This window comes from Fistularia commersonii, chromosome 4, assembly GCF_037954325.1.
Source record: "Fistularia commersonii isolate RoL2024-O1a breed Wild chromosome 4, RoL_Fcom_v1.0, whole genome shotgun sequence".
Taxonomy (NCBI): domain Eukaryota; kingdom Metazoa; phylum Chordata; class Actinopteri; order Syngnathiformes; family Fistulariidae; genus Fistularia; species Fistularia commersonii.
This window is the reverse complement of record NC_141287.1, coordinates 19614522-19629389: the sequence shown is the minus strand read 5'-3', so window position 1 is coordinate 19629389 and position 14868 is coordinate 19614522. Positions and strand designations below refer to the sequence as shown.

The window sequence follows — 14868 nt, the reverse complement described above, 5'->3', positions numbered from 1 at the left end:
AGAGCCCTCTCGCGTCAATGACACTAGAAAGCCTCAAAATAAACTTGAAGTGCACTTAATGAATCCAGACCTTTGCTAAAATCTCCCCTGAGCTTTCATCGGAAAGTGATGTGATGAAAATGCCAGGGTCTTCTTTCCAAATTTGGAGCCATGGTCTACATTCCACTGTTCCTCAAGCTTGACGAAAAAAGATTTTGCCTAATCATGCTGTCAGACTATTTTCCAATGAAATGATAACTTCCTTGTCAGAGTTAATTACACAATCCCTGTCATAGTTTTACCAGGTTTTTATTATTGTGTGTGACTTTAAACAAGCGTGAACATTTTGGTTCTCCCGTGGTATTTGTGGCCTTGACTTTCCGTATGTTCCAATGATCCAGAACCAATCATCAAGTACAGCACTATCACTAGATCCTTTCTGTTACACATGAAAGATTAATATACACAGGAGACCGGAGAACCTGTCCTTGTGTATATACCCCGGAAAGTGTATTGTGTGTGTGTGTGTATTGATTCCTATTGACATACTCTTAAGAGCTTAACACATTCAGTGCTCCCATTTCCTCCGGATGAAACCAACTGTAACAATACTTTTTGATTTTAGAGGTTTGTTAAAGAAGCTGGTGACAAACAGTTCTACCTATGTATTTTTGTTCTCAGCGCTGACGGCTCTTCTAACAAAACACCAGCTGTCACCAAAGGCTGCTTTACATCTTGATAAACATAGCTGACAGAAAAATGGAAAAATCTTTACCCTCAAAAACTACTCTGAATCTCAAACACAGTAATTATCATCAGTGACCCTTTTCAAAATGACCCGAGAACATGGGACTTCAAGGTTTCAGTGTTTTTCCTTTAGGTTATTTCACTCGTGCCCTTCACTGTGATTCCTCTTGTCCGTTTCACCTATATTGACTTTTTCATTTCCTGTTTTTCCTCTGTGCAGCTCATCTGAGAGGTCCCTGCCTTGGAGAACTGCAGGTATGTTGACTCAAGCAGTGAAATGATTGTATATCCCTCATCTTCATAAAATTCTATTTCCTTTTTACAATCCATACCCACATTCAAACCACATGTGCAGGCACAGATCGAGAACAAGCTAGGTCTTTCAGCAAAACAGTTGCAGGGTTTGTTTTTGCTAATTGTCAGGCTAAAATCTTGTGACAATTTCTTATTGGTTATTTTCTAATGTCTTTTTTTTGAAAATCACGGGTAAGTAATCAATAGGTAAATTAGTCAATTTGAGCGAATTAATGACCTTGATTTGACCAAAATACATAATCAAGAAATGACAAACTAAACATTTGTCATTATTGCATCCACAGTTACAATGACGCCAGATCGGTCAGACTGCATGCGAACCGAGTGACGGTTTATTATCCATTCCTATTGATTTTATTATTAGCTTGATCAAAGTGAATGAAGAAATAAAAGTACCCCTCAGTTTGCTTGGGAGGTGGTTGATTCGTCTAAATCAACAGTAGAAAGCCTGTAAGGGGTAAGAGGTCCCGAGATGTCCCTGACCGGCCCAGCCTTGTATTGTTCCCCCTTCTCCACGTGTGGAGTCCTCCTCAGTCAAGCAAGGGAACAAAGGAGTTTTCATCCAAGTATTGATTCATTTCTGTTTCTGCTGGACCTTAATCATATAGTTTTTTTGCCCTCTCGCCATTGGACAGTAAACAAATGCACAAGTTTGTTTACAACCAGTGGTTCACAATGCTTCCTTAATGTGTGTGTGTGTTGATAGCACAGCACTGCCAGGTTTTCAATTTCTGCTCTAACTGTTGCCAACAAGAGCCTTTTTCAACCAAGCTTACATTAATTGACTGCCCAAGGGGTTTTGTGGTTCTGGTGGAAGCTAAGTCCGGCCCCTGAGGCACCATCAGAGGCCCGGGCTGACTCGGGAATTTTCCCAGACCCCTTTAGTCCCCATTTGTCCATCTCACATCCTGAAAGGATCCTCAAGAAAGACCAGATAATGAATTGGATTTAATCATGTATTTCATGGCTTATTAAATGGATAGTAGAAATTACTACAATTCTGCAATGGTCATTAATCTTTTATTGTCGATCCTGTCAGAGGAGCCTGCGGGGGGTTACAGTCGTACGTACACACTGGAAATATTAATAATGTTCGGTTTTCTCATTTGCCCACCATTTCCTTGCTGAATACATTTCATTAGCATTGTAACAGAGCCGAGAGCTAATCGCAATTGCTGTTATGCTTTGTATTGATTTCTCATTGTACTGTAGATGATAAATGATATTCAAATGCGGGAATGCAGTTTTGCCAATCTAAACGAATTTGAGCCTAAATGTGTGGCACTGAGCACAATGGGCAGTGTTTATATGCAAAGCTTACTGAGCTCTGCAGCCAATAGCACCTTTTATATAGGCAGTAATAACTTGGCAATAGTGCTCCTCAGTTTTGCCTGCAGAGAAAGAACGGCTGTAGAAACTGTGCAGAGATGGGGAAAATGCTCAGTTGTCGTCTGTGTAGGACGTATATCCCTAACAGTGGATTAGCTCGCTGAAAACACTTATCCAGGTGTGTTCACGCAGCATGTCATAAAGACAGATCTTAGTGAGTCTCGACTGTCTGAGACTTTGGAATGGAAAGGTTGCTGTGGAAACAAGCTTTCTTTCCTAAAGACAAGAAAGTGCAGGCACCTTGTGTCTTCTGAGAGGAAAACATTCAAACCCCTGAAGAAAAGTGTCCTGTCATCTTTTGTTTTGCTGCATATTCTGTGATTTTTCATCCGTTTTCACCCTCATCTGCCGGTTTGTCCATCTGGTACTTAAACCTTTTTCTCGAACGGATAGATTTTTAATGGAAGCCACTTTACCCTTCATATCCCTTTTATACAGATGAGTTGTATCACAGTGTTTAAAAAGAAATCTATTGAATGTGCTTAAATTCCTTATCATACGGAGCGAAGAATAATTCAGAATGAGATTAGAATCACTTTATTTGACTGTATTTGATGTAATTGACTGTAAATGGCTAAGCGGTTGTTTCTACTTTATATTCGGTCAACATGAAATTACATTAAATTAGTCCAGAATTGTATGAAAATAAATTAGAATTTAAATGCTTGGCGAAAGTACCTGATACCTCAAAAGTGCAATTTTTGGCAGCAATAGGAGGATGAGTAATAAGAGGAAGATATTTCCTGGACATGACATCGTGAACGAGTGCATCGTGGAGGTCTGGTTCTGGGTGGGCTGCACCGACAACTCCGTTTTTTTTTTCCCCCCTCCCTCTGTTACATAACAGAACGAACAGCTGCTTCAGAATGACTGTTTCACAATAGTCCAAATTACACAACATCCATGTTTATTTACAGCCAAGTTTTTTTCATCTTTACTTTGTGAAATGTGAGCTGTATCTCGGCTCCATTTCTTTATCCTTTCTGGCTATTTGTCATCTCATTTATCAAACAGGGTCACGGCTCAGAATGGAATCCCTGTGGTCTAAAATGACATTTGTATCTTACACAGAGGTCACCGCCAGAATGGACAGAGACCAAACACGAATTCACCTTACATTATTTACTATGAAGGACATTATACATGTTTTGTATCTTGCTTTACTGTAAATACTTTCACGCTTTTGACAACTCCCTTTCAGCATCCACCAAATATTCAAAGTACCATCTCACCTGTCCCATCATACCTTTGTGGGATATTATCAAAATATATACCTGAAATGTGTGGAACCATTAACACATTCTTAAAGCATTATAATACATATACATAGAAGTCGTGTTTGCAGTTAAAAACAGTTTTTTTTAAATTATATTTCCGCAATATACTTCAATTTCAAAAGAGCATAAAATGCTCAGTTGCGAAGTTGACTAACTGAGGCTGAGGAAGTAAGGGAAAAGAATTTACCACTTTAGACGCTGCCAGAGGAGCCGGATGAGAACTGGAGTCTAGTTGACACTGGCTTGAGTCACCATTTATAAATTGGAATATGCCCTCAGAGATTCAGAGGTGGGAACACAAGATGTTGGCCTGTCAAAGGCACTAGTTGTCTATGTCAACAAATTAATGTAATAGGTTATCTTGGGTTACAAGGGCTGCTTCTTATTTTCATAGTAGCTGCAGAGAACTTCAGCGACACTTGTCACACTCACCTAGACTGTGAATATGTGAAAACAATCCCCATAGCGGGAAGTAAAGGGATAGCCTAGGTTCTGTTGTCCATTCTGCGTTGTTGAAAAGAGGGCCGTGCAAACAAAACCTAGCGGTTAAAGTCTTTTATACACATTTGCTGTTGTTAAAATGCTGTCCGCTCTCCCAAATGAGCAGGGCAATAAAATGTAATGACTCATCTGTACACAACTACAAAGTTAATGTTGCAGAAATAATACTCCGTCATTGTTTGCTCTAAACCTCCCGATTTTGATTGCGATATTTTTTTTTTTTCAGTCTAAAACTGAAACGCCAAGACTTGGCTGAGCTTGTTTTGTCTCCGATCTTTGCAGATGCCTCCACCTCAGGGGATGCCAAGCCACGGGTGACTGACAGCTCCCAGTCGCCCAGCTACCGCATCAGGACAGAGTCAGAGCAGGTGTCTCTGTACTCCCCTGAGCAGTCCTCGCTCCATGAAAGTGAGGGTCTGTTTGCTTTATCTCCCATCTTCTACGGTTATTTTTTCTTAAACATCCCCCCTCCCCCCATTTCTCTTGCACAATTGTTTTCCAAACCTTTAACACAAAAGGTACAAACTCTAAACTCATTTCCATGTGTGTTGTATGTATACGTAAATACGCCAAATTGCCCTACGTATATACGTACATGTACTGCTCAAAAAAATAAAGGGAACACTTGAACAACACGATGTAACTCCAAGTCAATCACACTTCTGTGAAATCATAGTGTCCACTCAGGAAGCAACACAGATTCATTTTGACTTGTTTTAAGGACATTACATCAAAGTTGGATCAGCCTGGAGTTTGTTTTCACACTTTAATTTTGAGTGTGATTCCTAATCAGACCTCCATGGGTTGATACAATTGATTTCCATTGATCATTTTTGTGTGATTTTGTTGTCAGCACATTCAACTGTGTAAAGAGCAAAGTATTTTATAAGAATATTTCACTCATTTAGATCTAGGATGTGTTTTTTAAGTGTTCCCTTTATTTTTTTGAGCAGTGTACAAAATGTATGCATCATAGCTACAGTAGGTACACAACATTATATGAAATGCATAGTTATGGTACATACATGATTCTAGTCAAAAATGCAGGAAAGAAATGTGATTATATCGTTCAGTTTTTGCCTTAAATTGAAACCATAGAACATTATTAGCCCTCAAAATGTCTCGATTTTGAAAATAATCCAATTTTTTGATCACATAATAAAAAATGGACTTCCTGTGAAAAGAAATTTTCAGACGAATCCGTTGATGAAAAACCCATTTGTTTTTATTTATTCAAGTGGATTGGCTAACCTTAGGGTCACCAACAGGTCAAGGCTATTGCTTTCAGGAGGTCACATTTTAAATTACTTCCACGTCGTTATTTTACACTTTGTGGGACAATATTGTAAATGATTAATCATCGCAGCTTATCAAGGTTGAGTGATTTTCCAAGTGATGTACCTCATTAGTCACTCAACAGCTACGTCCCCGCTGTGCCATTTGTCATTAATGCCACTGTCAAGGCAAAGGGCATGTCAAATATGAAACCGCTAATATCTACCGCTCCTCTCCTTCCTTGTCGTCTTCTCTCCATTCATCTCCTCCGGTGCTCGTGTCTCCCAGGGTCCGCCGGGAACTCACGTAGCTCCACACAGATGAACTCTTACTCGGACAGCGGCTACCAGGATGCTAGCAGCACCTACCTCAGCAACCAGAACCTGGGCAAGGCTGAGCTGAGAATGCAGCACTCCTTCCCCGGAGCTGGCACAGGCACCCTGATGAGGAATGCCAGGGCTGAGGGCCAAACGTCAGCCCAGGTACCGCTAGCTTTAGCACACGCCACATATTGGTGCTATAAATCACACTCAAGGCTTCGGGGCGCTTAGCATCATGATGGACTCCAAGCGTTAAACAGGCGACAATGAATGAAACAAAACTGTTGCTCCGTGTTTTCTTGCAAAGATGTCAGTTTAATCTAAGGCGCAGAAGGCGCACGGTGCACCGAGCACGATATGGAAGTCATGCTTCATACGGCGACACGCACACAAACCACTGAGACGCCAAATGGCCCTGCCACATTGTGCTGTAGGGGGATGGTAAATAAAAAAATTAATTAGGCCGAGAGTAAAGTCATGCCCTGTTTATGTAATGCGGCGTTATTAAGCATGTCATCCTCCGCGCTGGAGTCCATTTATAGAAGACACGGCAACATGATCGGTAATGATTTTTATAGCTCCTTAAGGAAGTGATAACAAATGAATCGATATATTGTACTCCCGCTCTGCAGGCTCCCGGAGTCACAACAGCAGTGCCTGGCCGTGCAATGCGGAGGGTAAGCTCAGTGCCTTCTCGCTCTCACTCGCCAGCCTACGCCAGCAATATGTCCCCCTCCCGCGGCTCCCTGCGTGCCTCAGCTGGCAGTGCCTACGGCTCACCAATTGTAACCGAACCCAAACCCCTCTCCAGCATCTTCTCTACCACATTGCCCTCCGCTCAGCGCACCAGTTTGACAGGCGGCGGTGGCAGCGGTTCGCCGTTCTCCACCCAGAAGAACTCTCCCGCCGCACTGCGACGCATGGGCTCCACAAACTCACGATCTGGCAGCGCGAGTTGTTCCGCATCCCCTTATCAGGCCTCTGCGGGGTCATCGTCGGGCCGTATGGGCTCACCTCTGACAATGGTAGACAACATTAACAAGCAGCCGGGTCACTCATCGTCTCCAGTCAGAGCTAGTATGACCGCCGTTCCCCAGCACTACAGCTCCACTCTGCCTCGTTCCATGCTCCACAGCGCCGACCCCTATGGACCTCAGAGTTACGACATTTATGAGAGGATGACGCAACCTGACAGCCTCATAGGTGCTCAACTACACACACACACACACACATACACACACAAAGGCATAAGCGAGCATCATTTTTCCGCGTTGTGTATTATTCGAAGCATCATTATTTCGAAAGATGATCCGGGGGCTCGAGCGCGGGGAAAAATATCGAATGTCAAATCAGAAGTGATCGCTACTGGGTTGTTTGCCTTGCTGCTTTATTTCTTTTGCTCCGGCTTATAGCCGCTTTAATCACAGTGTCAATGTGTGTGCATCGGTGTGTGTGTCATGTGGACTCACAGCATGGTGTCTGACCACTGAAAGGAACAGAGGGATGTCATGGCATCCTGATTTGTTGGCTCACCTATGGATGCTCATTACTGGGGGAAAAAGAATTGATTAAAAAAGAAGGCTGACAATGAATTCAATAGGTTTTTAACATGAAAAATCCCGATCGTTACTTGTGTTGAGAAATAGCTGTGTTGGGTGTAATATTTGGACCGTGGTATGCTCTTCTTGGCTCTCTACTCTATACACTGAATGTGAAAGGAAGCCATGACTATGAGGTCAGTGGTTGTCCTGGAGTTTAGCCAAAGAATAGTTCCTGCAAGAGGACAAACATTTGCTCAAACAGTGTAGCAGGCTGCTTATCGCAGTGAATTTTACTCTTTGTTCAATAAGAATTTGAATCTAGCTTCTTTCTTTGTGCTCTGTGAAATTCTGAATGCATGGTAAATAGAGAATCTTAGTTGTGTTGCCATTGATGTTTTATCACAGAAAGACATGGATTAATGGTCCTGATGTTCTTTAAATGGGTTTATTTGCACCTTAAAATCTGACAAAGAGTGGTTAAAGCCAATACAATCACAATGTCAATAGCGTTAAGATGAATCTAGCATTGAATTCCTATAAAAATGATAGTTTGACTTTGCCCCCCCCCAAAAAACTATTCAATATTATTGCCATCGTCGCTTACCTCAAACTTGTCTTGATTCTATTCAAGAATGTTCGTGTTTCTGGAAGATAGTTGTACAGTTTTCACCCATTGAAGCAAGTAATATGACATAATAGATATTTCTCCCAAGTGTAATATTTAGGCTTATATCAGTAAAAGAGAAAATACAAAAAAAAATCCTTCATTTTAAATGTACAACTCCAATTTAGCCAATCATTGCTACAAGTTTAATCAACTGTTTTCTGCTTAACTTTATGCTGCCTGGGGAAATCCTTAGATGCCTTGGTTGATGACGACATTCAAGGTGAATATGTCTGGCTACCGGTTGTAACATTCGTCGTCGTCATCTGTGTTGTGAGTCTTGTTGCCACCGCATGTGGGCATGCCTCTTTTTATTTTGAGGGTTTGAGCGCAACTCGACAGTGACTGCCCATTCTTTTATACTTCTTTGTCCAAAGGTAAATTTTTCATTCCAGTAATGTGTCAGATGCTTGCATTCGTAACCAGACCAACCAACTATGAGATTAAAACATTGGATTCGGAGTAAAAAAACAAATAACGGAAAGTGGAACAATGGTGAAGCCTAATAGACCATGCAGATGATAATTTCAAAAGTAAAGGAACATATCATCTCAGGAATTACTGCAAATCCCACAATCAATTGAAATGTATGCTTTACTGAAATTCATCTAAAGGCAACAAAAACTCCTCTGTGCTCTTAGAAGTTACTCTTAAGGATTGTAGGTAATGTTGTACTCCATTAAATTGCAAATAGAACATGTTTTCTTGAAACGCGGTCGATATCATCGGTATTTGTGGTTTTCAGAGGAGCAGATAAGCAGTCTTTTATCCTTTGAAAAATCATTTGATTATCTCAGCCAGAACGTAACTTTTAAGCTCTATTGCCCGGAACAAACCATTTTGTCTCAAAACGGCATATTTGGGGAGCACGTCGTATTAGCGGTTGGTCCGATAATCCTCACGAATAGGTGGGGTGAAAAGACAGACCTTTACAGAGTGTGTGCGCGTCCTTGCGCGTTCCGTCGCATTTAGTCCTGCACACAAAAGAAGGAATTGTCTCACTCCGATTAAAACACTTAACTGGATTTTCTACCGACACACACCTGGCTGTATCAGGTTAAGAAGGTCGGCTGGTCTGTTCCTAGTCGTTATGAATTTGTCCGCTGCAGCCCTCCTAATCTCGACGATGTGAAAGTGTGTTTGATTTCCGCAGCTGTTGGAGCGTATGACAGGTCCTGATGAAGCATACTGGTGCTCGTACGCCACCGCCTCTCCCCTTCTCCCCGTTTCCCCTTTATCTCCGATACACCTCAGCGCCAAAGCCAAGCCTCAAACACAATCAAGCCTCACCAATGCTTGATGAGCCATAGTAGGCGGAATTAGGGAAGCCACATGATCAGGCTTAATTTGGGTAACACCATCTGACACTAACCTTGATACGGGAGCTGCTGGTGGTTTCCTGTCACTATGTATTCGGGGGATGTTTTTCCTCCTGTCTTGAGCTCTGTCTAGATATAAAGCCCCTCTTCTTTTCTTGTGAGCACTCGGTCAAATGTTTCTCTAGAGCTCTGCTCTCCGTTCTTGTCCCTCATATTTCCCTTTCACCTAACTGGCAGCTCTCTCTACAGACGCAGAGACAGGAAGTCACACCTTTCCTCTGCTTTGGGGAAATGGAAACTGGACCATATCCGTCTACATGGAATATGTTCTCACTGTGACCGAGTTTGTTCGTTTTTTTTTTTTTGTTTTGTTTCTGACGGATTTAACGACGCGCAATGTCACTTTCAACATCCAGACAGTAAATGGCTCATAGAAATGGTGATTATTGGCATAAAGAAAAGATTGCATACAGTAGTTAGGCCAGGAATTCCCTTAAAACGTAGATTACGGAACGCGGCACTAAATGTGAGTAGAACTAATGCACCTCTCTATATGGTGATTATGATTATTGATTCATTCCTTATACCATTTATCCTGCAGTCAGAGGAGCTGGAGGCAGTCCCTGCTGCCTCTGGCTGAGATGCAGACTAAAACCCTGGTGGGGTTGCCAGTCAGTTGCATAGCTGCATACAAAGACCCAACAGTAGTATTAGTAGTAGTAATGGCAGTAATGATGTTAAACATTCTTGGAAATATGTTGATATGATGCCATATTCCCTTATTATTAGCTTGTTACACTCAATTTGCAGTAAAAACAGGGCAAGAGGTGCAAGCATTTGTCACGCTTCCAAGCAAACTTCCACAACTTTGTGATTCAGTGTGAAATAGCTATAATGAATTTTTTTTTTTTTTTTCAGAGACAATTCAACATTCAGTTCTGTCCGTTCTCAGTTCTTACATGTATTTTTATCGTGGAATGCACTCAAATGCATTCATTCAAGTGTTTGTTTCTTCAGACAGAGCATGCGCCAAGCCACCACCGCCCTTCATCCAGCCTGTGCCAAGTGTAATCTGTTAAAGCCACTGCGAGAGGGCTGAGGGGGAGAATTAAATGACTATAACGCACAAGGAATGTGGGCCATTCATCCTCAAAAGACAGCGGTATATTATTTCTCCCTGACAATTTGCAGATGCTTTTAGAAGTGACTGCAAGCCTTCTACTGGAGGAAAGGAGTAAAGAGGGCAGACGGATTAGTCACTTCTGAGATTGTTAGGACGCCGGCGTCCCGGAGAACCTGTCCCTCTGCTTTGGTTGGGACAAGGAGCCTCTGGTGGTCCTGGATGCCCTCATTAAACCCCTTTTCATTTCCTTCTCCCCATCCTCCCCTGCTTATATTCACTCTTGCTTTGTTGGCAGTTGTTGTTGTTCTGGAGCATTTTCTCATGTCGTCTCGTTACCTTTTCACTCTCATTTCCTCACCCACTTTAAACCTTTTGAATGAGGAAAGCTGAACTGATTTCCTGTCAGGCTGCCGCTTGTGGCTTTTGTAAGCATTGCCGCAGGTTGAATGGCGTCCTGTGCTATTGAGTCTACCATTACAATACACAAAAGTAACATTTTGTTTTTCTCTTTCCCCCCCGCGCTAAAATGCGCCGTGTTATTTCAGAACGCAGCGGTATGGTTTAACCCTTTTCCACCCTCGAAGTTATTTAACATTGTATCCGAAGATGTATTTCGAATCAAGGAGACGAGAACCGATTGAAAAGAAATTGCCACCGAAGGGCCTTAACAACCCCATGGTTTCGTTAATATTGTCTCAAAAATGAGTATTTACCGACCAAGGATTTTAATAGAGGACAACAACCTGGTAGCAGGTGTGAAGTGGGACTGAAATACAGCTCGGGAATTAAAACGTGTCGATGGTAGAGAGGAAGAGGCTAGATGCAAGGCGGGGGAAGCTCTTAATACAGTAATCGTTTTGTTTCTGTGTGAAGGGAAAGCATTGGCCTTTCGCAATGCTAATAAAAATAGAGCCTCTTCAGAAACCTTAAGGAAAAATGCAAATGCATTAGAACACTGAAAAAAGTCGTAAGGACAAAAGCTGATCTCCTGGGCCTTCAAGACCATGGATGACCGCAATGTCTGTCATCGACGCGGTTATTAAAATTCATCCCGACAACGGCTTTAAGTCCACTTAGTCCTACTGCTCTACTTTGTTTTCTGAATGTTCTTTTTCGACAAAATATTCCAAGGCTGAAATGATCATCTGAAAACCAAACTCGATATCTTCATAGACCTGTCTTTTTTGTTAAAATATTCAAAGCAACACGAGGGGAAGGTTTAAGAGGAGGAGATATAACTTGGCGGTGGGTCGAGGTATGTTGTTGACCCTGGCTGCCATTGTGTACATTTCAGTGTACTTGTGGCAAAAGAAATTAGCGCAGAGCTGCAACTCTTTCGATCCATGCTGGACTTAATTCAAGTAGTGGCATGGTGGTAGCACAATAGATGTGTCAACTAATCAATGGCAGACATTGATATGTGAGTGCCATCTTTAACTCTGGTCCAAAAATAAGGATATAATAAATGATAGGTCAATGAGATCGGGGCACATCTTAGTGCAAATTGAAGCCACCAGGATGTAACATTTTCAGATACAGTACATCTGCATTCACACTGAGGCAGACTTTGATCCATTCAATATGGCCATTGGGAGTGTTCTCTTAAAAGCCACAAAATACCAAATCCAGAATAGAATGATTGCCATCTGCTGCGAACCATCTGCAAATAAGTTGGTGAGAGCCACACAAAGTTGTATTAGGCTGAGAGAACTTTAAATGAACCATCAGCAGTGCAGACAACGCAGCTAGGCTTAAAACACGTTCCTCTCAGCAGCTGTAAACATACAGTGTACGGGAAGGAAAAAAGAGCTACATTTTTCTCATACGGTACCGACCCCATAAAGAATATCTGAAAACATTCATGTCAAGCCCTACTGGACGGTTCAGGAAAGGAGTGTTCTTTTGTTAACACGCAGGCAAACAGACATTATCAGCGGTGACGTGTTTGCATGAGGAGGCAGCTCTATCAGCTCAGGCGGCTCCGGTTAAAGCGAGTTAACATAGATTTATTCGCCTTTCAAGGGGAATTCCCCCCAGTCCCCTCATTTCCACAAAACCATTAGTTGTGCTTTCATCCAGTATATTTTAAAACAATATTGATTAGACATTCTGCAAAGCAATAGCAGCTAGGTTCAACCACGTGTCTGAAAATGAATCATTCTCGCGAAAATGCTAATTCATTAGTTCTCATTCATATATTAGCAGGTAGCAGCCGTCTTACACCACCTAGAGCGAGACAAAAGTTTTCTGAACTCCTTGCCTTTCTGGGGTCGGCGTCAGTTTAGCCCGATGTCGGGTTGCTCGCTTTGCCCCCAGAGCCCCCCCCCCCCCATCTCCCAAATGCACTTATTAGTTATTAATGTTCTCTCCTTAAACCGAGAAGAATCCCTCATTTAGCTCGTTCCGGGTGGCAGAATCGTGCTCGTGCAGGCGTCCTTGCATCAGCTCGTGCAGCTGGAATGGACCCAAGTGACGTCTGGTGGCTCACGGAATGTGCAATGAGCAGTTAGTTTCCAACTGTATAGCAATCCGCCGGGGTTCACAGTTTGGTGAGCCTCACTGATGTGAGCTTCAACCAAAACACAAAGACACACATGCAGATCACCTAAAATGTGTGGGCTGTTGGGCAATGAAAGAAAAGCAGAACGCTATAATTATCTTGGTCTCTTTCCATTTATGAATCAATGGGTTTTCTACTTTTTTTTTTTTTTTTTCCAGCTCTAAGAACAAAAACATCCACTTGTGCTGTCCTCAGTACTCGGCAATTACAAGCGATTGTTATTTTGGCTCTTATCCACGGGTGGGATTAAATTTAGAAATTATTCGTTGAATCCTGGGCATCTGAGGTCATTGTCGACGCATTTCAAAAAGACTGAAGATAATCTAATGTAAGCACTGTTATGAAGTACCCTATTTGTTGCTAAATATTTATTGAAATTCTAAAGGTTATCTTGTTTGCTACTATGTGCCATGGCGTTTTATCTGAACACTGTAATCCTCAGTTACATCCCATTTCCCTTAATTATTGCCTGTTTCCATTATTTGTAGCGAAAGGAAACGGGAGAGACGTGAGGAAAGAGTAAAACAAGGAAACATGTTTTCACAGAAATGAAATCCCTTTTGTTCCGACACAACATCAGTTTCTTCGGCCACGTGATCTCCAACTCTTTGTAACAGTGTTGTATTACAAACTTTACATGCACAGCAAGTTCTATTATCTGCATTTGCATGTATTGATTCTCTGTTTAGGTGATTCTGATAATCACACATATCACTGTAATGTCTCAAACAGCCTTGTTGAACAATAAGACCGTATTAATATTCATCTATTAATTTTTCATGCAAGAAAGCACACATTACCTCAGTTTGAAGTTAACCCGTCTCATAAGCTTATGTTGCTAGGTTACTTTTAATCTACTTCCAACACTACTGCATCCCTTCCTTGAGAATGTCAAGTCTCACTAATTAGAAATATGACTAACAAAAGACTCCGACATCACTCCACCTTCTTGTTTTTCACTTTTGATGTTGCTAGCAGTCGAGTCATAAATCACCTGGTTGTTATTGGCGGTTTATTTTATCTCTGCTCATGTTGATATCAAAAGGTTTTGGATATAAACCTGTTTGATGGACCCTAATTTCCCAACTATTGAGTGCACCTGAATATAATTCGTACCAGTTGAATATAACTAAATAAATAGGTGTGTACATATTTAGGCCGCACTTGTCTTAGATACATTAAAAAAATACCGCTAACATTCGCAAATACGCTTTGGAAATGCTTTTTTCCAAACAGTGCCTGTAACACAGCTGATAAAAAAAGATTAATAATAAATAACACTTGGAAAAGTCCATCCATTTTCTATCTCCGCTTTGTCCTCCTCCAGGTCATCGCTATCTTCGTCTTCAACCATTAATGTTGTCTTTTTCCATGTCGGAATTGAACGGCCTCAGAATTACACTGGCCCGATGTGACCGGGCTAAATGTTTTGTGCGGCGTGAAGCTCTTAAGCCCCCAAAAATCCATAAATTAGTCGCATCATTCTTTAAGCCGCAGTGTTGAAAGCATGTGAAAAAGGTAGCGGCTTGTAGTCCGGAAATGACGGTAGCCTCTCCTGCCTTCATCTTTATAAGCACATAAGAGTGCTGTCCTTTTTTAGAAGTGTGTGTGCATGTGTTTTTTGTTTTTTTTTTTTGTGGCATGTTCATGTAAGGGAATGTAAGATGACGTTCTTGGCAATTCTCCAGAGGCTGAATAATTTTTAACATAGGCCCGCTAGGCCACACTCTTGAACCCATTTGTTTCTGTTTCTCTCAATGGTGTATGCAAATCAGATGGCACAGCTTAACTTGATTGGAATTGTTGACTAATTGTCCCGCTCGGGGGCTAACGGAGTGACATTTGTTTCTTTGTGATA

General features: G+C 41.8%; 1 protein-coding gene across 8 annotated transcripts in view; it reads left to right on the top strand.

Moving 5' to 3' along the window:
• Positions 1 to 14868, top strand: part of pkp4 (plakophilin 4) — a 72117-nt gene that overhangs the window by 34943 nt on the left and 22306 nt on the right. For 3 of the 8 annotated variants that reach the window (XM_086145856.1, XM_086145851.1, XM_086145859.1), the window contains 5 exons: positions 947 to 981; positions 4491 to 4622; positions 5772 to 5965; positions 6436 to 7006; positions 8205 to 8231. In XM_086145856.1, the coding sequence (XP_086001982.1) occupies positions 947 to 981; positions 4491 to 4622; positions 5772 to 5965; positions 6436 to 7006; positions 8205 to 8231 (959 nt within the window). The remainder of the gene's footprint in view (positions 1 to 946; positions 982 to 4490; positions 4623 to 5771; positions 5966 to 6435; positions 7007 to 8204; positions 8232 to 14868) is intronic. The other 5 variants (XM_086145858.1, XM_086145855.1, XM_086145857.1 and 2 more) reach the window with 3 other exon arrangements.